The sequence below is a fragment of the Lagopus leucura genome, unplaced genomic scaffold (assembly GCF_019238085.1).
Source record: "Lagopus leucura isolate 7727_CA_CO unplaced genomic scaffold, USGS_WTPT01 Super-Scaffold_1, whole genome shotgun sequence".
Lineage (NCBI taxonomy): Eukaryota > Metazoa > Chordata > Aves > Galliformes > Phasianidae > Lagopus > Lagopus leucura.
This window is the reverse complement of record NW_024962250.1, coordinates 37,561,041-37,587,761: the sequence shown is the minus strand read 5'-3', so window position 1 is coordinate 37,587,761 and position 26,721 is coordinate 37,561,041. Positions and strand designations below refer to the sequence as shown.

Sequence of the window (26,721 nt, the reverse complement as noted above, 5' to 3'; positions counted from 1 at the left end):
GCTATTTGTACCCAGGTGAGGATTGGATGTTAGGCCCACAGTGTATAGGAATGGGGTAATATTCCTAATGGTGGTGGTAGGTGACAGTGATGTTGTGTTGGTATTATAAATACTGGAGAAATTGCAGTTCAGCTTATGTGACAGCCTGATTATTTTTCTGCGTGCTGTCTTTTTCCCTTCCCTCCCCCAGCTCCCTTGTATGTGTTTTTGTTCTTGTGAAGCTGCAGTGCTGTGCGTGGTTCTGCTGCTGGAACCACGTAATGCTATGTGCTCTTCTGAGAAATCTTTGACTTTTATTGAAATTATTTTCACTTTTTTGCTTTGCTCTTTCAAAAACTGTGGATCTTGCTGCATCTCATTGATTGCTGCATAAAGTGAAGTAGGGCTTTTCTTTCTCCTGACTTCTGTCTCACATAGAATGTTGCTTCCTTGGATCTCGCAGTTCCTTTCTACAGTGCTTTCCTCAATGGGGCTTTGAATTTTGGCTGTAGTCTGCAGGAGTTTGTGTGCTATTAACAAAGCGTTTGTTTAATCTCTGTGCCTTAAATGGGTGCCTTTTGTTTATCTTCCAAGGCTTTTCTTTAAAAGAACTCTTTGAAAAACGAGGTATAACCAGAAAGGTGCTGCAACTAAGCAGCATTTTCTGCTTATTATTTTTTTCAAACGAGAACCTGGGGGATTTGATTCTTCTCCTGCTGTTCAGACAGCAGCCTATGAATTTATGCAGGACTGCTTCATTGATTTTCAGTGTACTTGCAGATGCCATTTTGGTTGTCTATGCAGTTTTTCATAGCGATTGGTCTGCTTGTACTTTGATAATGCTGCTTTTTATGTTGTCCTATCTCTGCTTCGTAGCACAGATGTTAAGAAGGAAGTAAGAATTCTTTTTGGGCCAAGAAATATTCCCTTACTTGTGTTCTGAGGGTGGCAGCTGTGCTAGGATGGTGATGGTTTATGTGGGTACAAGTTGTATCTCCTCTCAAAATCAATTTAGTGATTGTTCTATTCACAGCAGTGGTCCAGGTGATACTGAGAAGTAATTTTCTTCAGCAACTGATAGTAGAGAAAAACAACTCCATAAAGAAATCTTGAAGCTACATCACTCTTTCATAATTCAGGAGTGATTTGTAAGGCAAACTGTTTTTGTTTGGTTTTTTTTTTTTCCATGTTAGAACTTGCTTTTAGGAAAACCAGATTACATACAGCTTCTGAGAGAGTCTGGACTTCAACCAGTATTGTAACAGCTCCTAGTTGAACCTTGGAACTGGTTTCATTGTCTGGAGGAAGGGTAGATAACAGCAGAAGATGATGTCTGGGGGTTGTGTGTAGATGTCCTTACCTCTGAAGGCCTTTTTCTGCAAAATATGGAGCTTGGCGTTTTTCTTTCCTTTTTGTCACATTAACCCTTCCAGCTGTCTGCCTTCTCCTGCTCTGCTTTTCCACCATATGCCATAGCATGGAGACGGCATCTGTCCTAAAACAAAATAATCATTAATGTTCTTAATTCAGTGGGAAGTTTCCACTCGCGTATTCCTATCTGCAGTTATCTTACCAAAATTTAATGCAGGCTACAGTTTCATCTCTGAGAAGAAAGTATTCTGGTGGGGAAATAGCGTTACTCCTTGTTTACTGAAATACCCTGTTTCTGTATTTATTTCTTGTCCTGCTTCTTTTTCAGAGACAATTCACATCTCTGAATTGGCCATCTATTCCTGCATTTGAAAGTACACATTCAGAAGCATCAGCTCAGATTTTTTCAGTGCTTTATTGATGTTGGTGAGCCGTGAATGCCAGAAACTCATCGTACGGCCTCTGATAGTTCTGAAATAGTTTCATTGGCATAAAGCTTTTTCATTACTTCATTCAGCCCATGACTGTGGTGTAATTATGTCTCCTCATCCACGTGTTCTGTTTTATTTTAGTCATTCTTCTGATCCTCTGACATGTTATTTGGTAATGTTAATTGATTTGGTGCATCCAGTATGTTCTCGTTTTTCATTCAGCAGGAGCTAACTTGGGAAATGGTTCCATATTTGCACGATGACGTGCTGACTGGTTACTGCATCCTGCCTGCTTAAGGCAGGGGAGAAGTGCCACAAATCAGGTTGGAGCTGAAAGGATCGAATGCCCCTTTTCTATTCAGTAGCAGTATGTATAATTTGGTGACTTTTTCTATGTCCTTTCTGTGTAGCTTAAGTAAAGATAGTAATCTTTCTTTGTGTGCTCCTTCCAGCATACAGGGCATAATGTCACTTGGAGAATTGTTCCAGGAAATTGCAATATGGGGACATTTCTTGGCTTAGTTAGAACAAATAGCTCCAGCTTCAGTGTGGTTCGTATAAGCAGCTTATCCTAGTGGAAGAAATACAATTCAAACATTGTTTTAAAAGGATTATTAAATTATATATTGTTAAAGTACAAATTTCAGATGGTGAGGTAGTGGTGTTTCTGGGATAAGACACTCCAGTCAGTGTTCTTTGGAAAAATAAATAGTGTTTCTACAGGGATATATATGGGGTTACGTCAGCTGTCCTCTGTTGAACAGTTTAAGACGTCTTCATTTGAACCCTCAAAATAAGCAGAGGTAAAGTTTACCTTCTCATGTATCAGGAGGCAATATAGTTGCACTGGCTGAATAGTGTAATTTGAGGGACAAATGAAGGGGCAAAGGGATTTCATGCATTCCAGTGATGTATCTGTGGTTGTCCATGGATGTCCGTGCTCTGGTATACTAATTACCCTCCTTTTCTTTGCCCCTCTGTTCTCCAATTGCATCTGTTTTCAAAGGTTTTAGCTGCTGACTCTTTAGCATGCTCCATTCATTGTTTCAGTTTTGTTTCTAATGCTGCAGCCCTTTGAATTTTGGTACTCTTGTGTTTTCTCCAAGGTTTTGTCACTTGTGTTAGTTTTCTTTTCTAGGCCTGTACAGTTCTCCTGCTTTCCTGTCTGCAAACTGTGGCTTGAGTTTTTCAAGCGCTTGCTATGGAGGCTGTCCTTCAGTTTGACCTCTACGAAGTCAGCATTTCAGAAGTCATGCTTTGGATGCTGTCATAAATGCATATGGATACATGCATGTATATTCATATTTATGCAAATAATCCATTCTCAGTTAAAATATATATAATTAGACAAGCTTCTGAATATGTATTGTTGGGAGCCAAAATCTAGGGGCTTTGATTGCAGAAAGCTTTCTTTATGGGGGGAATTGATGGAAGTCACAGACAATGAGGTGGTGAACCGAAAGTTGATTTAGGTTAGAAATGGAGTTTGGTCGACCATTGCAGTGCTTGGTGGTATTTCATTTACCTCTTCAGGAGAGAGCCTTGTGCCTCATGTTTTACACATCACTCTGCTATAGTACCTGTTCAGAATCATCTTCCTCTAAGAAAAAACAATGGGTGTTGTAGTGTTGCATGTTTGTCTATAAGATTTAGGATTCAAGTGCATTTTCTCTCCCTTTTTTCTTTAGTAGGGATAGGAAGGCCATCTGGCTGCGTTCTGTACGTCAGTCAGGCATCCTGAAAGCCAAGGACTCCAGAGCAGAGGATGAGTCTGTATCCCACTGTCAGGCTCTAATTTCCTACTGTTATTGCTGATTGTTCACAGAACTGCAGCTGGGCTAAGAAGGATGAGGAGAAGGGTTTTTAAAAAAAAGTGATCCTATTAATGAAAATGACTGAAGAAATGTAAAAGAGAACACTCAGCTGAGCCACATTTGCTGCTTTATTGCAAATCATGCATGCAGTCTGTTCTGGGTTTGACTTCTGTCTTTCGTGTTATTACATAACAAAGTCATGCTGCAACTTGGATGCTTGCTCTGCTGTAAGTTAATCTGATTTGCATACAGGGTTACATGTGCTTAATTAAGGTATCATTCCAACTCCAAGCAGTATTGTGCTCAAAACTCTTCATGGAGGAATGTATGGGAGAGTGGTGATTTAGGTAGGCAGTAATGTGTGAAAGATGTCTGTGTGGATACAAACTCAAGAACAGGACTGAAAGATGATTATTTTAGTAGGAAGGAGACACAGCTTTCTTACATCAGCCTCTTAGTGTTTTTCCCCCCTTTTATAAAACTAAAAATAAATGTTATGACTTAAAGACTACATTCCTCAGGTTGCAGCCACATATTGGTCATATTAAGCTCACGCTCTTCCAGAATTTCCATTCTTGTTCAGAAAAGCTAGATGTTTGCTGTATTCATCCTACATGCAGATAAACTATACTTTCCCTTCAGATGTAACAAGGATTTTGAAAGTCTGGCCTACATGCTGAGAGGTACAGACTGATGTTAGGGTTGGAAAAACAATTACCTAGAGCTTGGCAAGGAATGTGACTGCAGGCTCTTGCTATCCTTCTCAGGAGGGGAATACTTTACGCCGTGGGCTCTGAATAATTTCATAAGTAAAAGTTACACAACTGCACTGTGGTTATCCCGGTTGTATTCACATCTCTGGTGGGTTGCTCACATCCTTGAAGAAATGTGTCAGCACATCACCTTCGAGGCTTAATTTAGAAGAACAGCAACAGCTCACACTTTGCCTTATGCCTTCCCAGGCGGCATCTTGATTTTAAATGGAGAGTGGGCTAGTGAATTTTTGAAGTGTTCCAGCAGTTCTGTGTGAGTTACTGGAGCTGCATACGATGTGTCTGGGGGTACTTTTAATCATGGTTTGGATGGCAAAGAGTGATGAACAGCTTACAGAGCACAACTCTAAATATTGTGTACCTGCTTAGGAAGTTTGCTTTTCCTAGTCCAAGCTTAACAGTGCTTGTGTCCAGTTTAACTATCTTCTTTCTTAATGCTTCTGTATTTGGTTACTTTTTAAACACAGCAATAAAACAATGTAGAACCTTCACAAAAATGTGGTATTTGCCTGGGTGCTTTCTGCTTTTTGAGCTCTTAAAGAGAGTGATTTGAATTCTACTTCATGATTTCTTCGACAATGAAAGTATTATACATCAGTTCAAACTCTGCTGCTGACACAGAATAAGAATTACATTCTGTGAAATAATTCCCTGTTTGATTTATGGTGGCATTCAGTAATTACTTTGATCACGCTGACTTCATTAGAGCTGTATGGCAAGATAAAATTGTGTAAGTCATTTTTCCTAGCAGTTGCAGTGATGTGAACCTTGTGGGCATGCTGTAGCATACAAGACCAATGTCTTGTTCTATTTTGTTGGCTGGTTATGGTTTGCATGAGCGTTGTTGTGCTGTGTTCACTTGATCCACACAGCTGAAATGTGGGGCTTTTGGTTTTGTGCATGTGACCAAAACAAGTGTGCCTCCAGAGCCCCTGCCTGACATTGCAGTCAGGTGTGGTGAGATCAGATGTAAACGTTCTGGACTGCTTTTATTAACACATACGGATGTTTCTAACAGGTTGATGATGTGTTGGAAGATGCGTGCTTGAAAGGCTTTGTTAGATGTGTAGTTTCATGTATAGCTGGGGATCTGTTTGAATAATAATGTTATAAAAAATGATGCTATCACATAGGAAACTGATCTAATATATTTCACACACACACTAAAACCTAAAATCCCTAGAAAATAACCTGTGCAAGTGCAGCAGATTGGCTGGGGCTTTGGGTAAGATCTTGCTTTGGGATTTGACTTGCAGTTGATCTGTCTGACATCTTTGAATTGAAGGTCTTCTGTGGTTATTCCCTTACCCTGTGTTGTGTAACAGCAGTTTGCACTCTCTCTAGTGCTGAATTTGCAAGTATGTAAAATGTGTGACCTATTTTATGTATTTTTTTAAATATGTAATGAATGCACAGATAAACTGATGTGATTAGAAGGGTGGGTTGAATGCATAGGGTGTGAAAGCCACGAAGATCAACCAGTCCATTTCTGCTGCCTGCAGATGTTCGTCCCTTAAGCACGAATATTTGCTGCATCACATCCCAATGATTGCAGGTGGAGGAGGGTAGGGTGTGCAGTACCTTGGTCTGGCTTGAACACAAAAGCAGCATGAATTGACAGTACATGTGATTTTATTTCCAAACAGGTTTCCTTAAACTTGTCAGGGGTGGTTGTCTTTCACCAAAGCATGCATACATTAAGGTTTTAAGTAAATCTGCTGTGTAGACATCTGAGAAGCTTGCTGTGTGATATAACTGAAAATCTAAGGATGGACTTTTATGAGATGGCTGAGCCATACTAATGGCTGCCTGAAGGGACAGCTGCTCTCTTCCCTCCGTGTCTTGCTCCTAGTTGTCCAGTTTGCCACTATTTTTAATGCAGACTCACATTCATCTTCACCCTTCAGATCACTTCACCTGTTTTAACCAAACAAAAGCAAAACCTTATCCTCCAGAATAATTTTCCTTTCGTTTCCACGCCACCATCATAAAACCAGGAGGACTTCATGGCCTGGCAGTAGGGACCTAGGCAACACTGCTGTCCTGGAAACATCAGCTAGTAGCAGTGTCCTTGTTTAATTTAGACTAAAGCAATGCTAATTTTACTTTTGTGGGGGGGAAAAAAAAAACTATATCTGTTGAGGGTTTTTTTAATTGTCTTTAGCATTATTTGGACTACTAAATTCAGTTTCTAATAGTGTAGTTACTGCTTATTTCTGAAGTTCTAGATCATCTTAATAACCCTTTTCTCTTTCTTTTTAGACCTGAAGGAAAGGCATCATGGGAGCATTTTTAGACAAGCCAAAGATGGAGAAGCATAATGCCCAAGGGCAGGGGAATGGGCTTCGTTATGGTCTGAGTAGTATGCAAGGCTGGCGAGTCGAAATGGAGGACGCGCATACAGCTGTGATTGGTTTGCCAAATGGACTTGATGGATGGTCGTTTTTTGCTGTATACGATGGGCACGCTGGATCACAGGTTGCCAAGTACTGCTGTGAGCATTTATTAGATCACATCACAAGCAACCAGGATTTTAAAGGGCCAGATGGGCCACCATCTGTGGAAAGTGTAAAGAGTGGCATCAGAACAGGTTTTCTGCAAATTGATGAACACATGAGAGTCATCTCTGAGAAGAAACATGGTGCAGACAGAAGTGGGTCAACAGCTGTGGGTGTCATGATTTCTCCCCAGCATACATACTTCATCAACTGTGGAGACTCAAGAGGTTTACTTTGTAGAAACAGGAAGGTTCACTTCTTCACACAGGATCACAAACCAAGCAACCCACTGGAGAAAGAGCGTATACAGAATGCAGGCGGCTCTGTAATGATTCAGCGTGTGAATGGCTCTCTTGCTGTTTCAAGGGCACTTGGGGACTTTGATTACAAATGTGTCCATGGGAAAGGTCCCACAGAACAGCTAGTCTCACCAGAGCCTGAAGTTTATGAAATTGAGAGATCAGAAGAAGATGATCAGTTCATCATACTGGCTTGCGATGGTATCTGGGATGTTATGGGAAATGAAGAGCTCTGTGACTTTGTAAGATCCAGACTTGAAGTCACTGATGACCTTGAGAAAGTTTGCAATGAGATAGTTGACACCTGCTTGTACAAGGTAGCAAGGCTTGAGAGGAGAAATTTACTATGTTTTTGCTATAGAAGTTTATAAACAAGTTAATGTTTTGATTCCACTCTATATTTTGTTAATAATTATTACCAGAGAAATGGCAATAATGGGTAAACAAGCATGCAACAGAAATAGATGGATTAGATGGAAATAGATGGATTAGATGGAAATAAATGGATTTCTGGGTACCTTTGAAGAGTTAAAAGTCGTGAATAGGTATGTTGTGATACCCGAGAAGCCAGAAACATATGGGAAAGCCAAGGACCATAACCGTCCTTTTCTGGTTCACAATGTACTTTACAAATTCTCAGCTCTTTAATCAGAGTGGGAAATATGCTTTTCCTTCCTCTCCTGACCATGTAGTAACATTACTGCCATGATCATGTCAGGATAAATACAGAGTGATTCAACTCTGACTTCATATCTTACAGTTTAAAGTCTTGACTGTGTGAAGATCTGACTTCCTGAATCAGGTTTTGTTCTGGTTTAATTACTGTACTTCTCATTCAGTGTTGTCATATGGCTGTGAAACTAACACTGTTTTGTTTAACAAATCTCTGCAATTTTCTGCACGGCAGCTTTCCACCTTGTTTCAGTGAACTGTAGGATGGCACAGTTAAGAGATCTGAAATATTTAATTTTGTAACTTAGCACTTAGTTCTGTAAAGACAGGCTGTAAGCTGTAGTGTAAATACACAGTTTTTCTTATGCTATCGAGGCAAGACTGTGTATCAGCTCATGCCACGTGGCTAACAAGGTCATAGTTTCCCACTTGGAAAAAGAGAAATTTGCTTTCCAGCATTGTAGAGGATTGATAAGGCTCATGTTTTTGTTTACAGCTTTATCTGCTAGTCTTGAAAACAAATGCTGTGGAATGAACGCTGTCTTATGGATGCTGTAAATTTTGCAGTAGCCAGCTGCCAGCACCTTCTCATATCTATAGAAGCTTGTTTTAAACATTTGTTCTTGATCTCACTAACTTCAGTGCATTCAGTTGTTGATGTTAAGCATAAATGCATGTCTGTAGACAAGAGCGCAGGGTTTGTGAAAGCAAACTAAACAGTAAGTTTTCTTAAGTAGAATGTGATTGTGTTTAAATACATGGTGAGTATTAGGACTGTGTTTAGTCTAAGTTCTAAACGTTTCCATTTCAAAGAATGCTTTTGTAAAGGCTAGAGCTCTTTCCAACTGGTCCCTTAATAGATACTATAACCTGTAATTTCTTTATTTAGTGTTTTTAAAGGGGAAAAAAAACCTCTGATCAGTAGCAGTGTTGTTAAGTAAAAGTGCTGTCTGACTTCAACAGCTTCCTTTGTACTGCGTTTAAGCAGTGAAGGCTTTGCTTACTGATATAATATTTCATCTGTTTTCTTGAAATGATTAGAAAATACTTAAAACAAGTAATTGTGCAACTTTGTACATCACTTATTAGTAATATCATTTTAGAAAGACAGTGGGCTGTCTGTAATCGTCTTCAGAGCATGAAGGTGGAAAAAAAAGTGACTTAAAGGTAGTTTTTACGGAATGAACAACTAGAATTTTGAAAGAAAAAGTGAAAATGCTTTGATTTGGTTTCTGTCTGGTGTGTTTGTGTTCTCAAATCATTTTTTTTTTTTCCACCAGGGAAGTCGAGACAACATGAGTGTGATACTGATCTGCTTTCCGAATGCCCCAAAGGTATCACCGGAGGCGGTGAAAAGAGAGGCAGAGTTGGACAAGTACCTGGAAAGCAGAGTAGAAGGTGGATCATTTAAAAAAAAATAAGTAACTTTGTTTCTAAACAGACCCCCTGGCCCCCTTCCCTTTGCAACAACTAAACTTAATCCATGCAAGCTTTTTGATAGACCATCAAGTGCTGTTGGCCATCTAGTGTACATCTCAGAAAAAGGCACTCTTACAGTCCTGCTGTATGACCTGGCAGAATTCTGCTATGCGAGTTCAGCAGCCCATCTGAAAATTGTTCAGGATGGCAAAATTTTCATTTTGCTCATGAGTTGTTCCTCATGAGTCCATTGCAGCAATAACTACAGGCCAGTAAATCACTGTTCCTGTTACATGGAGTTAAATGAAATAGAATGTCCTGCAAAATGTGTATGAAGATGGTAATTTGCATGTCATTTCTGTGTAGTTCTGTCTGCAAATTAGTCATAAAAATATTTCATTATGCAATTACAGCTTGATTACTGTTACATTGAAGGCACCTGCTGACGTGTATATTTATTTGGAAGTATGTCAGAAGTTTGCTAAAGCTAATCTTTAAGCGTTCCTGATGAGCAAAATCTGGGAGCACATCCTTGATAATAACTTCAGAATTTTGTTTAAACTTGTATTTCTGGATGATTTAAACTTTGAGCTCAAACTGCAAGTCATGGGTGCTCTGGATCATCATGATCAATTTGGATCATGATATTTGAAGTCAATTTAATTTCAGAGATTTCTCATTAAAACTGGATTTTATCGTGCCTTTTGATATTTAAAGATGAGCACAGCTTGGATTTTGTTTCTGAAACGTAAGACTTGCTGTATGCATTGTTTGCATAGGCTAAGTCTATTTTTGAAGTGGACTCTTTGGGTCTGTGTGTTACCAGTCTAGTTATGTGTATATACTGCAAGAATCCCTAACAGCACACACAGCACAGTACACAGAGTACTTAGCAACGATGGTATCAGTGATTAATATGTTACAGGAATATATTGTCCACTTTTTTTCCTCCTTAACTTGCACAAAGGTAATACAAAGTGCAGCTTCGTAAGCTTCACCAAGGTCTTGTCTACATGGGAATTCTGGGTTCAGATAAATTAACATGAAGTTCAAAGCACTTACTACTGGTCTAAGTGCTCCTTAAGGAAGGAGTTGCCTATTTCAAAGACCTTGTCCCCAAGGTCGTGGCAAAGTACAGCTGTTCTGCCTCTGAACTAATGACCAGATAGAGCATGTTTTCTGGTTTGATCCAACTTTCCTAATAGGAAGGGTTGGTGCACCCCAAGCTATGGTGTGGGTTTATTTGACCATGTAGCAGGAGTATCTGTGTGTATGGTAGAACTGCATGAGTTAAGTGTCACATAGCTTTCTCCATTTCAGGCATTCGAAGAGCTCATTATGTAGGCCCACTCACAAAACTGCTGAAGAGCAAGTATGCTGTGAAGTCACACATTAATTTACAGCATGCTAACTCTTTCTAATCTGGACGAGTATTGCCTTCATACCTTACCTGTTTTGCCTTACTTCATGCCAACCCGTTACCTGCAACACCTCAGTAAATGAAAAACCTGTCACTGCATCTGCATGTGGTTATGGTTCATACAGTGAATTTGGCTGCCAATTCTTTCCATTTATACAAATAGAAGATTTCAGTAATGAGTGAAGTGTCATACTTGAATGGAAGCTAACAGATTCTGTATGTAGTTGCAAAGCACTTTAATACTAATTTAATGACAAGTTGTCTGAGCTACTTGAGGAAATGATTTGTACTTCCCCTCAAGGGTCTTCGCTTCTTTTTAGTGTTGTTCTCAAACTTTTGTCTCTTGTTGTACAAAAGTATTATTTAAACTTATGAATATGTAGTAAACACTATTAAAACCTGCACTGGTTTATATCAGCTGTAGACAGAACTTCCCCTTTTAGCTCTGACTGAGGAGGGAAGTTGAAAAGCTGAACTAAAACAAAACTTCAAGAGCAGGTGACAGTTGTTACATTTAACTAGATAATTTTTATGCAATTATGTTGTTTCTTGCTGGAAATGGATCATGCAGAGTCGGCTAGCAAAGCAGAACTGCTATGCTATCTGAAATGTTCAACACTACAGTAACGATTTTTCATTAAGATGCTTTAGGAATAATCATGTTTGACTTTAAAAGCCTAATATGTAGCTGAAGGAAGTAGAAAATGCAAGGACTACTTTGAGACTTTTAGAGTTCTCTTACTAATTTGTAATACCAGTTTAAAATTAAAATTCAGTAAAATGGAAACCTGGTGAAAATGCATAAAATAGACTTTTATGCACTCCAGTACTCAATGTAGTCTCAACAGGTAATGAGATTTGATGCTTGCTAATAATGTGCATTATTCCTAGTCATGTTTTATCCTAGAACCTATTTTTACACTGAAAAAGTAGTACAAGTTTTAAGACTGAATGATGCTTTCTACTGATGGTCCTCTGGAACAAGAGGGGACTTAGAATTAGTGGATCTTTAAGGTATCTTCCAAATGATTCTGTGAACAAGCAGATATTATTCAGATTTAAAGAAAAGAAGCTTTCTACTGACTATGCCACCATCAATCTCATTGTGTTTGTGGTCCAGATTCACAGCTGTGACAGCAACAGAAGAGAAAGCAAGTGTGGAGAAGCGTCTTTTTTTTGCCATTACTTGCAGTAAATAAGTGTTGCTCATAAAATGTTATGTGATCTTCCTTGTAGAAGTAATCAGTCACTCCAGAATGCATTGCTGTTATTTGCACTAATATGTGAGTTATTGATGTGTTTAAAATGACACTTGTCTAGGCTGCTTCTTCTGTTCTCAGTTTCTTACATATAAACGTTCAGTAATAGATAATGTAGCAATGTTTTTATCTACATAGAGGTGAATCATTTTCAGTTAGCTGCTACATGTTCCCTCCCATATTTTCACAACGTTGCAAATTTGAATTTTCTTAATCTGTGTGGAATTCCCGTTCAGAGAATGAAATAAGCAGTTATGTTTTAATCCTTTATTTGTAGGGTTATATAAGTACGATCTTCCCATGCTTGATGCCATGAAAATGTTTAGAAGGTTTTAAAGTAAATTGAATAGGTGTGGGGCTCATAAGATGTATTGCAAGAAAGTAATTCCAATAAATTAATGCAGCTAGCAGACCGACTCCATTTGTTCTGTCATCAGTGTTCATTCAGTCTGTATCTTAGTTATATCAAAATATAAATGTATTCATTTAGTGGAGACTGTATGTTACATGTACTGCAGTTACAGGTTGTGATACTGTGTAGTATAGGTAAAACACACAAAGTCCTTATTTTTGTACAGCAGAACTCTAGCTCTAGCACAATGTAGAATATACTAGATGTTCAAAATTGCACAATAAAGGAACTTGGCAAACCAAAACTGAGATCTTGCTTCTTATTCAGATTTATGAGTGGTAGATTATTTCCTCAATATTAGATGGTAAAATGAATTTTAGCCATAGAATTTCTTGAGGAAGCTGCAAGTTTCTGAACTATCTGGTGTGTGGTGTCATACATCTAAAACTTAGGTTCTTATTTGAGCAGGTTAAAGCTTTGTGTTACAGTCTGACACTGCTGAGGACTAGACAGTGCTTTCATTGTACCTTGCAAATAATTTGCACAATCTGCTGGCAAAATAAAGCTGATTCTTCCCGTAAACACACACAGCCCTGAAAAACTACTGCATGCACAAAAATAATTTGCTATTTATTTATCTGACCTATTTTACAAAAAAGGACTGGGGACGTGCTGGTTTTAAGCTTCAGTGTGCCATATCTCACTGATTAAATTACAAAGTGGAAACTTGGTATGTTATCTGCAATTATCTGTTAGAGTAAAAACTAAATGCTCAAGTATTCATTTCAGAAATGGTACTGATGAATTCCAACTGCTCTTCAAGTTGTATCAATACATAAGGAATAATGTGTGTGTATAGACATACCTATTGTATATGGGCTGCAGTATTCACTTGAAGATCAATAATGCTGAGTCTTAATAATTCATCTCTTATTTTCTAAGCTTGTATTTACAGACAATCTGCAGAAATGCATTTTGAAGAAATAGATTGTTTTTGAATTTATTAAAATTCCTATAAAAAGAGAATATTTTCAGAGGTGTTACAGCAAAATCTCCTGTGATTTCCATTGTGCTTACTGCTTTAAAAAGGAAAATAGGCCTAAGAATAAAATTAGAGAAGTACAGTGCAAGGCCTCTCTCTCCAGACTTTGGAGGAGCTCAGCTTTAAATAACTGCCTAGTAGTCACGTACTGCGAGTTGAGTGAAGGGTGGAGCTGCCCCTCACTCCAATGTCCCTGGCTTTTAACTTGTACATGATAGCTCCTAACATTTGCATGTTGCAGTGATGTGGTAAGGTACAGGTATTGGCTTATAGGCTTGCAGCCACGTGTACTTGTACTGGGGGTCATTTGTGTCTGATGATGAACTCTGTTTGGTGAAAATACCATTGCTTTCTAGGATGGTGATAATCTTTAACCTTCTATTGCAGTGATAAAGCTGATGTTAATCTTTGCTTCGTGCCCAGTGCATTTTGTTAGGAAAATAAAATGATGCTATAGCAGGAAAGCCATTAGACTTGGAATCATTAGCTGTGTATTTCTGAAACCTGTGTGCATGTTAACAGCTAGCAGGGTATCTTGTGTCAGATCCATCACGGGTCTTTTTTGTTATGGAATCAAGTTAACACCATGTTGAGTATGGTCTGTCATTAATTTCTTATATTAACAGAAATTAAGCTGCCTTTTTATAAAACTGAGTATTTCAATCTTTTAAAGTTAAATTTGGACTGCACTTACAAAAAAAGTACTTCTGATTCCCAGAGATCATAAAGAAGCAGGGTGAAGGAGTGCCAGACTTAGTCCACGTGATGCGTACGTTAGCAACTGAGAGCATCCCAAACCTCCCGCCAGGGGGTGAATTGGCAAGCAAGTGAGTTCACATCAGTGTAAATGTGTTTTTATTATTATTATTTAAATCAAACTTAACTGTAAGGCCACTCTTAAAAGTACGGGGAGGGAGGAAGGGCGCAGGACGAATGTGATCTGTTCTTCGGTTGTTGTTACTGAACTGTTCTGAATGAAAAGGAAAGTACAAGAACAGAGTTAACTATGAATCACTGTTAAAAATTACATGTCAAAATGTAGTTTTGAGAAGGATCAAGGGTGTTTGTTTTTTTTTTAAGGGTGGCCTGAGTGTCTCTGTTTTTGTAATTAATTGGGTTTCGTTGGGTGGGACATGGTTTGAAGGTACAAAAATAACATACTGACTGCCTTTAGTAGCTACTTGGACATATGGTTCTGCTCTTCAAAAAGTTTTATGCATATCATGTTTTGCTTGGCAGCTTTCTTTTCTTGTCTGTAGCTAAGGCAATGTGGTAATTGCTTAAAATTTTGCTTATGCACCTCTCTGCTTGTGTCGAACACAAAACCAGGATAGAAGTCTATCCAAAAAGTTAAGTAGAACTTTAAATAGGCTGTTTTTTGGCCTTGAAGAGTTCAGCGCTGTGCTACAGGGTCTCAAATTGATGTTCAACAGTTAAGAAAGAAACGCACTTGGCTTTTTTTCCACAGCAAGTGTTTTTTGGTTCAGAAGGTCATTCATGAACTTGTACTGTGTATATTGAGCACATGTGATGTGGACAGTTTATTTTTAATACTTCAGTGTGTAATTTTTGTCTTGTTACATAGGAACTTGAAGTCTGTAGGCACGTAGAGGAATAAATGATAAGTGGGCTGTAAGGATGACTTCTACATAACAAAATTCTTCCTTTATGATGTAGGAAAAGAAGAGATGGCTATTATATATAAATAGTAGTGTCTATTTAGGATGTGTTACAGTCATCTTGAAGCACTGATGAGTCAGTTACTCATAAAAGATGGCATACAAGTTGTTTATCAAGCTTTGGCTAGCAGTAGCTTTGTGGTTGTGAGGCAGTGCTGAAGTCACTGAAATGAGTGACTTTGGTGGGATTATGTGCTTTAGTGATGTTATCTTGAATAGTGATTGACAGAAATATGGATTTAATTGTATTATAGTGTAACTTGAAGCAATAGTGACCATTTGGAAAGCAAACAATGCTTGTCAAGTAACTTGGCTTTATTTAGAATCAGCGATAGCTATCTCTGAAAGATGAGAACAACTTTGTGCATTGTACTTTGGGAATAATTGCTTATTTTTATTTCTTCAAATTCATCCTCTTCTCCCATGCTGTATGATCATTCACCAGATTTGCTGTGATGTTTATACTGCTGTATGATAGTACCCAACTTTCTGATGTTACAGGAAGATTATAAAGACTGCCATCTGCTTTTTTTTTTTCTTTTACTTTGAAAGCACTCTCATTTTTCCCCTGCATGTATTCATGAGCAGTTAAAAGGTGGCTTTGAGGTTGTATCCGAGTTGTAGTGTGCTATTTTGTCATACTTGGTTCTGCACATTAGGGTATCTGGAGGAAAATTGCTTTTGATGTCCAGTCTGTTTTTCCTTTATTCCTCTCTTTCCTTCCTGCTCCCCTTCCAAAATTCTTATGTGCTGGGTAAGGTAGAGGCTTCCTTATCCTTCACCCTCCCTTATTTTTCGTGTGTATCATTTTTCTTGAAAAACCTCTTTAAGCCCTCTGGAAGTGTCCTAATATATGAAGGTTCTACTGCAGTGTTCATTGGGCACACAAATGGCCATGGCATTCAACCTGTATCAGGTTCTCTGATCCTCTTTTTTTTCTTCTTTAAGTATGAGAGACATACCTCCAAACAAAACAGCACTGCAGCCTCATCTGACTGTTTGGTTGTGCTTCTCTTCTGTTGAATGCAAAGTGCTTATTCAGCTTTCTTTTTCTTGAACTTGAGGGTTTTAAAGGATTGGGATAACTATGGTTGGTGTGTAATGGCACTTAAGACTAACTTGCAGTAAACTTGGTTCTGCAAATGTAAGATCTTTAAAAGTTTGCTTTTAAAATTACAATTTTACCTAAGGAGTTTGACTTTAAAATATTGTATTTTTTTTATTTATTTTTGATCTAGACGGAGTGTAATAGAAGCTGTTTATAACAGACTGAACCCCTACAGGAATGATGACACTGTAAGTATCTCTTCTATGGCATTCTTTCTTCCCGCCCCAGCAATTGCATTTGTTTTGGAAAGCAACATATTTCCAGTTCTACTTTCCCAAAAAAAAAGTAAGAACCATTTTGTGCCTTTGGGACTGTTTTTGGATGCCTTCTGCTGATCATAGAATTTCAGCACTGTTTACTTGTTGGTGTTGGAATTCCCTGATTTGTATCTTGCAAATGTAGCATAGAAGTGAAATGCCTTCAAACATAAAGCTGTGCATCGGCTTTGAAACTGAGTGCTACTGTTTGGCAGTTCTCTCGGTACCCTTAGCCTAACAATGCCTTAATGCTATCTGAAAAAGGATGCAATTTGAATGTAAAGCATTCTGTTTAAGTTGCTGTTCCACAAATGAACGTTAAACATCTTCATTTTATGATGATGTTGGCAACTAGGATACAGGAATTTGCATACTGAATAGTTGGCATGCAGCTCCTGCATTTTTACGCACTACTGCTTTTATTCTGCAGCCTTACACTTGGAAAAACATAACCATTTTAGTCTCTCATATAATGGTGCTCCTTTGCTCCTTCTGGTTTTGAAGAAAAATCTGGGGGTGGTACTCTCACAAAGAGTAATTTTAGTGATCTTGGCTTTTGTGCTACACCTCCGTGCCAACTGTTCTTCTTTTTGGTCTGTAATGAATTCTGTGTGCAGGTTTTGAATGGAGGGTGCAGAAATTTAATGCTAGGAAGTTGTCATATGTGGCGTTGCTAAAGACTTAATTAGCCTCTTCCCTTTCAAAGGAATCAGTAAGACAGTACTTTCAAAGAAGAGTAATACTTGTATCTCCTGCAGTCTCAGTAACAATAGGGGTGTGCAGCTGTAGAAGTACCAGCTGAGAGCATTGTTAAAGCCCATCATGTCTCTGCTATTTAGGGGAAGATAGTACTTAATGCTGAAACAACCCCAAATTGCTGCTGTACATAAGCAGTTTGCTCTGCTGGCTGTGCTGCTGATTTAACTGTTGGTTCAGCTAGCAAGCTGTGGCCATGCTTAGTTAACATATATACCCAACTTCGTGGAACAGAGAAGGCAGTTAGCTTAAGCCAAGTGTAGAACAATCTTAGTGAGGGGAAAGGAAACAGATACAACGTAAAACAATTAAACACCACTAGAACTTTACTATTTGGTGTGTGTTAAGATGTGTTTTCTTTTAACTGATAGCAGGAATTAAACACTTTTTTCAGAGTGGTTCCATTTATCAGCTATACAAAACCCTCTGTTGTCTGGGGGCCTAAAGGGCCTAATTTAAGGGCTACTCAGATACTGGATGCATGGATGTAATGGCGTGCAGTGTGGCCTTGTAGTTATGATTTAGAGCCTACTGTGTCTCTGATTCCAATTCTATATTATGGAATTCTTTTTCTCCTTGCAGATTTATTCCAATTCAAAATTAAGATTTCTAGCAGTTACTGAAACTACACTTCTCTGTTTAACCTTAAATTATAAGAGATAAAATTGATCTGAATTACAGTTAGATATTGGTTAATGACTGTCTTCCTATGCCGTGACAAAGGACTGAAATACCAAAAGGTGCTGGTAATGATAGCAAAAAGCACAAGGCTCATCCTGCTCTTAGTGTATCACTGTAGAAAATACATGCATTTGCATGACTTTTAACTATTCTGGAAATGTTTGTGAGTATTATTCCTGGGATATTATTGTCAGGATCAGTAAGCATTTGAGACAAAACTTGATCTGATTCTCGAATGTTTGCTACTCAGTGTTTCATTAATTAAGCATGCATGTTTTCTAGATGCCTCTTAAATGTTGTTTCTGCTATTTCTGAAAGGAGAGTGAAAACAGGCTCCTAAAATGATTCAAGCTTTTTCCCTTTTCAGTCTGGATTATCCAGAAACTGCTGTAACTATGGGCACTCCAGACTTTAAAGGGCTCCTTCTTTTTTCTTTAAGGATTCTGCCTCAACTGATGATATGTGGTAAAACTGCTCATCTAGCTGTGGAGTTCACGTTTCATTCTTCAAATGAAAGTGCAGCCCAACCTCAGTGACCCTTCTTAACATCCACCCTCAATATTAAGTAAAGAAGGGAGTATGATGTGTTGGTGAGAGTGACTGCAGCAGAAAACTACAGCAGTACGACATCTAGCCCAGGAACTGATCTTTTTTTGTAAAACAGACTTCTGTAAACGTGATTTCAAACCATAATCCATGTTGTAAATCAGACTCCAGCAATTTATGTTGTATGATTTTGTTTTTTTTTTTGTAAAGTGCAATTGTCTTTGTACAAAATGCTCATATTTAATTATGAACTGCTTTAAATCACTACAAAGGTTAGAAGAAATGTTTGACTTGTGTGATGCAACAATATATATCCCTTTACATTCATGTTGTGGTTTTGGATTGCAAGGAGCAGCAGCCTAGCCAGCTCGGTGCTCGAGAGGTGCACAAAACTGTAAAGGTAACATTTTTGTCTTCTATGAAAGCTGATCTTGTGGGTGACTTCCCCAAAATCACAGTAATGAATTTGCTTGGCAGTGGAAAAACAATGAGAGTAGTGCACATTCTTCAACAAGCGGATCTTGTTTTCTCAGAGGTACTCCTGCTCTCACATTGAGTTGAAGGGAGTTCTCATTTCGACTTGGGTGGGAGTTAAATCATGCCCTAATAATAGTATCATGTGTTCATAAGCGTATGAACCTCGAGATTAGAATGCCTCGATTCTCTGCACCTCTTTTCATTAACCCTTACCTGAAAGTTACTAATCACTGAGCACAAACAGGCAGCTTTCTACATACCGTAGGAGTCTGCAGCATTTTTACAATCTTAATTGGCTGGATCTGCTGCTGTTCCAAGTGAAATACTTTGAATTCCATTTTATCAATAAAGCTTGGTTTAACAAACAAGAAATTTATCCATAGATGTGTAATTCCTTTTTTCCTGCCTTTTAAAATGTCAGTGCCATTGTAAATGATCTTTTACACGTGGAAGAATATTTTTATTAATTGGTAGCCCATTTTTAAAATGGGAAGAGTTTTGATTATTGCCCAAGACATAGCCATATGCTAGAGGATGAAGTGGGATAAATCTGTGACCCTGTTTTTTACGAGTATGGATTTGTTTCAGGCTGCTTCTGTTGTCCCCACTGAAGATGTGCATTGGTTTGAATTTGCCTACTGTTTGATAAAAATACATTTGTCAGAGCCTGACAATCTTTTACATTTTATGGTGTGTGTTTTTAATTGACCCACTTACAACGAGAGACTAGTGGTTAAACAGTACTTGTGATTAGAGATGTAGCATGTTGATAATATCTAACTGTTTGTTGTTTAAAATTCTAATTTAAATTTTATAAGAGAATAAACTGAGTTGATTTAAGGTTAGCTTTCTCCCACTGAACATGCAAAATTAAGTTTTCAAGTCAGTCGTGTTTGCAAAACTGCTGTTTTGTGCACCTTGTGTTGTCTTTTTGTTTGAGAATATTGTATTTAATATGTAGTTTACTCATTTAGTAGGCAGATTCCCCAAAAGGAAAATCAGTAAAACAAGTAGATTGTAACATTTGCTACGGATAAACAGAATCAAAACTTGGTGTATAATTATTTTGATAGGAAAACGTAGTACAATGCATTTTGCTATGTGTCTTTCCCTAACTTTGAAATATACATATTTGTATATATAGCCTTAAAACTAATGCAGAGTTAGGGAACACTGAACAGTGAAAAAGTAACTTATAGTGTCTTGGAACTAAGTATAGTATATACCAGCAAACTTTTCTTTTTATCCCTCTTGTCTGTGTGGGGTGCTTAAAACGTAACTTCATTGTATTCAGTTTGTAATCTGTTGGAGCATGAATGAAGAAAAAAATAAGCACTATTTGTATTTATAAATTTCTAGCAATTTTTGCTTAAAGAACCAGTTCCTTACCTACCTATGAATAAATGCTTAAAATGTCTGATTTTGTTGTAGAGTGCAAAACTGTAATAACGTTAAGTCAGAGCTTCGCAGGCACCTGATGAACAGGCGTATTTAATAACACGTGGTGTGTTAGTGCGAGAAGCTGAATGCAATTTAGGACTAGGCAGATAAGGTTCTGTCCTTTTTCATATAGGCTGAAGTTTAGTTTTGGAAAAACCTTGAACTGGACTGTGGAAACCTTTTCAGTTTCAGACTTCTAGAAATCGGAAGCAAAACTGTGGTGTGTAAAGCCATACTTCATAATCGCTTAAACTGTCCCAGTGACAAATCTGTGTCGTTGAAGCCTCTTCCTATGAGGCCTCCTGAAGGTTAGGAAGGACCTCTGCTGTTGTGACAGGAGCTGTCACTGGCTTTGAGGGCAGTGGCAGAAAGCCTCTTTCAGGCCTTTCTCCCTCCCAGCTGCGTTCTTTTTGATGAGGTCAGAGCACTGAATCTATTATGTATGCATAAACACTGCCATTTTAGATACAGGTTTTGATTACAAGATACACTACTTACGTAAAGCATCCTAGAAAAGAGGCAAGCTGCACTTTTCACTGCTCTGAAAAGAAAAAGGCACTTTTGCACGTTTGTGCACTTCCTTCTTGCACCAGAAACTTTTCTCTAATGCTAAAAACATTAGCACCTCAGGGGTAAGGCAGCAATTTTTCTTGAAGTATTGTGTGCTATTTATTTCCCTCATGGAAAAAGTTTCCTGTGTGACGAAAATGAAAATTGTGTGATGTTAAAAGATGTATTTTTAAATACATGTTCAAATAGGGTGGTCCCAATTTGCTTGTTGGAAATGATATTTGTAAAGCTTCTCTTCGTATGCCATGCAACTTTGTTTTCCTTCTACATTTAACAGCTTGACTGGCTTCAGTTTTCTGTGAGTTTTGTTACAGTCAGATTAAATGTTTCACTGGTCGTTCTGGGAAAATACCTGTACTGCTTTACTGACAGCTGTTTCAAATAATTCTCACTAATTCAGCATTGAAATATGTTCAAGACAGAAGCTGCTTCTAAAACGTGTTTTAAAACCAGTGTTGTATTAACTCAGTGTGATTACATTAAGCAGGGCCCCAGACTTGCAAGGCTTTGTAAATCTGTTGTCAGTTGCATCCTGGTACCCACAGTGGGCACAGATCAGCAGGTCCTGAGCAAGCAATGGCCTTTCAGCTGGCCTGCACTTACGTAGTCTGTAAGCAGCTCTGCAGAGCCCCTGGTGTGTGCCCATCACTCAGTGTAATTTCCAGCAGAAGTCAGAATTGGAGATCAAAATTTCACCTCCTTGTTATTAACCTATGCTGAATTGTGGTAATTCTGGGTTGTTTCATGCTAGCAAGATGCCCACAGAATATTAAACAGCAGATGAGGAATTGCAGCACTGACCTTGGTGGCTCATGCAGGTGCCAAAGTTGTTCATCTTAACACGTGCATAGGACACTGACTTGAATGACAATGAGATTGTTTACTAGGAAACTGGTACCATCTCAACTGTATAGATTGAAATCTGAGCAATTTTCCTTAGTTCAAGAATTGGAAACTTCAGGGTGATTTAGTAAAACTGGGGAGCAGTTTGCACTGCAGTTGATACTCTGATAAGAATCTCATTTTGACTTGTTACACGGGGATAATACAGGCTTCCTATTGCATTTTGGTTTTTTAATAATTTATAAACTAAGGATATGGTTTCATGGTCAACTCTGTGTCAGCAGTAGTGCTTGTGTGGCTGTGCAGTTATGAGAGGGAGAGAAAACCTGTGCTCTTCAGCTTGGATAAATGGATACTGCAAGTACCTGGTGCTAGCACCAGGAAGGCAGGGCTGTGAGCAGAGGAATGGATCAGCATTCCTTTTGCCACAGCTGGGGAAATCAGAGCCTCAGTGCAGATAAATGATGGACCTACATAGGAAATATCAAAGCCTTTGCAGATCTTTCTCCACGCTATGCTTAAGACAAATATTTTACCTTGGTCAGCATTCTTTTTCTTGAAACTGGAGTCACGGAACTTTGAGTTTAATGTCTTGTATGGGAGCTCCATGGTGACAAATGGACTTTTTGTTAACTGTCTGTATTTGTATGCAGTTCTGTCCCGAGAGAGGTAGCATGGCTGTCATAATTAGGTCAATGAAAAGGCTCTTAGAGTTTACCTTATTTCAGTGTACAGCAGGATTTCGTCATGTTAAGATGTTCACTTGAATTTCTGCATGTGCATTCTTGAACTGCTGTATAGCCAAATGACTTGATACGTTTAAATTTCTTGATTATTTAACTTGGCCATTTCAGCAACTGGTGAACATTTAGTCAAACATAACCCTTTTTCCTCATCATTGGGCAAATACAAGATTTTAATAGAAACCTGATGTACCTGGCTTAGATTAAGAAACAGCAGATCTGGATAGAGCAGGGGAACTGTACTTTACAGCTGTGTTTCCTTAGGAATTGGAATTGTTGCTCTGTGCCAAGCTTCTGGAGGTGAAAAATGTCTTCAGGATAACTGGTATCACTCCTTGTTCCTGCAGCTGTGTCCATTTCAGATGATCACGACCTAAGCCTTCGTATGACATTACAAGGTGCAAAGTCTCTACTTGACCGGATAGATTTTTAACTCTTTGAGTGGTAAGAAGGGGCTCCACATGTGAATTTCTAGGATGTTGTAGTGCATAAAATGAATGCAGTTCCTAGAGTGAGTCATTAAAATAGATAAAAACAGTGAAATCTGCAGGTAGCAATCTGGGCGAAGTATTTTGGATAGAGCAGTGTTGATGGGAGGATGCAACCTTCTAATGAGCTCTTCCTGAGCTGCCTCTGGAGCACTTGCAGAGTCTGCAGCTCAGACATTGCCTCTGGAAGCTTTTGTACCCTTATTTGCTTCATGCTGGTATTGCTTTGTGAATGAGGTAGCATGTACCTGGGCCGTGGCATTTGGTTGCAGAAGAGGCTGCAGGAGAACTTCAAGCTTTTGCTTACAGTCATAGACAGCTAAATGCTTCCAAGCACAAAAAGAACATACAGCATGCTGAAAATTAGGTTTACATCATCTCCTGCTGAAAATGAATCTTCCAGAATTTTGTTTAGTACGTGATAAAGTCAGGCACTTTAATCTGATTATGTTGTAGTTGCTGACTTACAGTGAGCCATATCTTTATCTCATTTTCCTTTCAGGTAGCAGTAAAACAGTTTTTTTCTTGTCCTTTAGGCACTTGTTACAGTAGAAATTTTTGGTTGCCAGCTGGGAGTCCAGGAGTGGTTGTGGTGTCTTAAGAAAAGGGCTTCTGAGGAGGTGTGCGTCACTTACAACCAAAATCTCAGTCTTTGCGACCACAGAATTTGGGAAAGTGGGTTTAACTTAATGCCTTCTGTAGGATTAATGACATTGCTCGATTCTGAAGATTTCAGAACTTCAGTGAGCTGGGATGATAGGTCAGACTTCAGGATTATGTATGTTTTTATGCCTAACCAAATGTTTATGTGTAACTCGTATCGATTCCTGTATGAATACTTTTTAAAGTATCTTTTATGTTGAAATAAAAAATAAAGAGAGGGAGAAAACTTAGTAAGAGGAGAAAGCTCCTTACTACTGTATAAGCAGTAATTTGTTTGCAAAGATGAGTGCTGTGTCAGACAGCAGTGCTTTGCTCTAAGAGCACTGTGTGCACACTTCTCAGCTCACTCAATAGCACCGAGCCAAAACTGAAATTCATGTGTGCTTCCATTGACTGTGTGGCTCTGAAGAGCTGCTGGAACCACGTGTTCTTGATGGCTGAAGTAGGCAGGGCTCTTGACATATATTGTCAACGCAATGCAACCCTCCCCAACACACAGGAGATGCCATTGTGATTTTTCTTGAGACGTATCTTTGTGAATTAAAATGAGAAAACAGGCTTGCGGATCAGAAAGCATTACGTACTTTTACTTCTCTTGATACCTGTAGACTGAGGTCTTCAGAGTTTAATTCCATTTGTATCGCTGAATTCAGCTCAGTTTGAGCAATGGAAATAGCAGTTGCCAATTTCATTTTCACTGCTGGGTTTTCAGGCTGCAGCACAATATCTTAGTTCACACTACAAGGGAAAATTGAACTTAAGTGATCTTAGGAAAATAGAAGTGCGTTCTTAACAACAGCCTGCTGATGTTGGTGGAGAGTCAATCCCAGTACATAGAGCTTGCACAAGTATTGTTGCAGCCTTAACTGTCCCACTTTTGTTGGAGTTGGTTTTGAAAAGGATTTCAAAGCTGAAGGGGAAGAAGGTGACAGACCTAAAGCAAAGCGGTGGATTAATTATAATTAATCATGTCCTAATTCTTTGAATATGCGAGTCAGCAGTTTTTTTCTTTTAAAACATCAGAAGGACAAAATTGAAGAGGTTCCGGTCTTTCATGTACTGCTTTTGGCTTTAAGGATAAAAGGATGGAACCCAAAATGAATTACCTGGGATGGGAATGCAAAGAGGCCCGAAATCCCTAGGAATAAATGTGCTGAATATGCAGAGCATCTTTTCCACGTCCATTAGTGGAACTACTGAAAACATCAGTGCTGGCATTTTAGGGAGCTTTTGTTCTTGCTGAGTGTTTGATGCTGGACTCTCAAGTCTGCTGCGTGTGAAACTTTCAGCCGTGTAAATGGGCAGCTGGGCGTTATGCGATGGTCCCCAGTCTGCAAGGTGCTGGAGGAGCCGTTCCCATGCCTTCTGTTGCTTGCTGCCATAGGAACAGCTTGATGCTGGAAATTGGGATTTCCTACTGTCTGTAAGTTGTATTTATTAACCAGATCTAACTTTTTGGTGCCAGGAATCTAGTTGGTAGAGGGAGTGCTGAGTTTTGCAAGTGTTGATAACTAATCGTTCCAGGCAGTTCAGCGCTCAGATAACTGAACCACTGCTGACAAGGGGTTAACAGGAGACACAAGCCTAGGTTCTCCTGGCCAGGAAATATGGATAACTGAGAAATGTGAGTCAATAGCGTTTCCAGAACCGGCTGCTTCATTAATGTTTCAAAGCAAAGATTTTGGTTTGTAGCATCTGTCTTGTTACCAGGACTATGTACAGACATGCTGAATTAGAGAGTTCTCACCTGTCTCCTCACAGCGTTAACTCCACATCGTACCATGAACGTCTCGTTTGTAGTGACATGCTGTGCCTGTCTTTTTAGAAAATTCATGACCTCTTTATATCTATTTTGTGGAAAGTGTAACTTTTTCATTGATGACTTGTATAAATGTGTGTTACAAATGGAGAGATTTAAGCTTGAAAAGCATGTTTGCAGAATACACAGCTTCGTTATGGAATTTATAAATTTAACAGAGTAATATACCAGAGCATAACTATTTTCCTTAAGTAGAATGTATAACAGTATATAATAAATTATTCTCCACATAGTTCACCGATATTTACAGTTTTACACAATTCAAACTGTGTGTTTACAGAAAGTTCAATAAATGTATATTTTGTACTATGTACAGATTCCTGGTCCCAAAGAAAATGTGTGAACTTAGTTTCTAACTTAACTTTTGAGATTGTACCTTTTTTTGTTTGTTTGGAATCAGTTGAACAAACTGCATTACGCCTGTTGACGGTGGAGGCTTGCTTTGGAGTAAATGGGAGTTGGAAATATTTCTAATCTACAAAAGTGATTCCACTAAATAAAACAGGCAATGACATTGTGTGTGTGTATTTGGTATGCTCTAAACCATGTTCACATCTGCTTTATTGTCACTAAATTACAAACTGGCTATCAGGCCTCCTTCTGTTTTCTTCTTCAAATAGAATATGAAGTGCTTATTCTCGTCATTAGTTAATTACAGACGTAAAAATCCCCCTCTTCCATGTTAAAATTCCAAGACCAAGCAGTGTGCAGCTCCAGCACCGGTGTTCCTAAGTTGTTACCTTGTCAGGGGTTTTCAGAGCTGGGGATGATCAGGATGCCCAACTTCTGGAAGACCAACTCACAGTGGAGCAAGATATATTTGAATCTTTTGTCCTAAGTCGGTACCATAAAATACAGAGCAGACTGTGAAAAGATAAATTCACTGTTTTTAGCCTGCATGATTTGAAGAGAGAGTGGCATTATACGTGGTCTCCTTGGAAGTCTTTTGTCCAAGCAGAGAGCTGGTAGGGTTCTGAGAAGAGCCATACGAGTCGCAGCAGGAAGGGGCAGGTGGGCGTTCTGCTGTCCCTGAACTGCAGCAAGGCTGCCTTTCCTCAAGGTTCAGCTCCATTCCTTTAAGGATTAAAAATCAAAACTACTGGTTTTGCTACTTTTCTAGCAAAATTAGGGGATGTTTTCTGTGTATTAAATAACTGAAATTGCTGTTACAACTGAGTATTAGCTTTGGTTCACACAAATCGAGCAAGCATAGGAGACAAAGTACGTCCCTTTGTCTAGTTGAAAGCTTATGGAAAGAATGCTTCATCCCATCGAATTGGGAGTTTCAGTTTAATTTTTCCTTAAATGAAAGGAATCATACA

At 38.7% G+C, this 26,721-nt stretch overlaps 1 protein-coding gene across 3 annotated transcripts in view; it reads left to right on the top strand.

Annotated features, from left to right (window-relative positions):
• Nucleotides 1-25,916, top strand: part of PPM1A (protein phosphatase, Mg2+/Mn2+ dependent 1A) — a 31,690-nt gene extending 5,774 nt beyond the window's left edge. Inside the window, exons 2-6 of one of the 3 annotated variants that reach the window (XM_042876436.1) lie at nucleotides 6,631-7,482; nucleotides 9,118-9,235; nucleotides 14,048-14,156; nucleotides 16,247-16,304; nucleotides 18,250-25,916. In XM_042876436.1, coding sequence (XP_042732370.1) covers nucleotides 6,649-7,482; nucleotides 9,118-9,235; nucleotides 14,048-14,156; nucleotides 16,247-16,304; nucleotides 18,250-18,279 — 1,149 coding nt within the window. In that variant the 5' untranslated portion in view covers nucleotides 6,631-6,648 and the 3' untranslated portion in view covers nucleotides 18,280-25,916. Of the gene's footprint in view, nucleotides 1-6,630; nucleotides 7,483-9,117; nucleotides 9,236-14,047; nucleotides 14,157-16,246; nucleotides 16,305-18,177 lie in introns of all 3 variants that reach the window. The other 2 variants (XM_042876351.1, XM_042876517.1) reach the window with 2 other exon arrangements.
• Nucleotides 25,917-26,721: the final 805 nt, after the last annotated feature.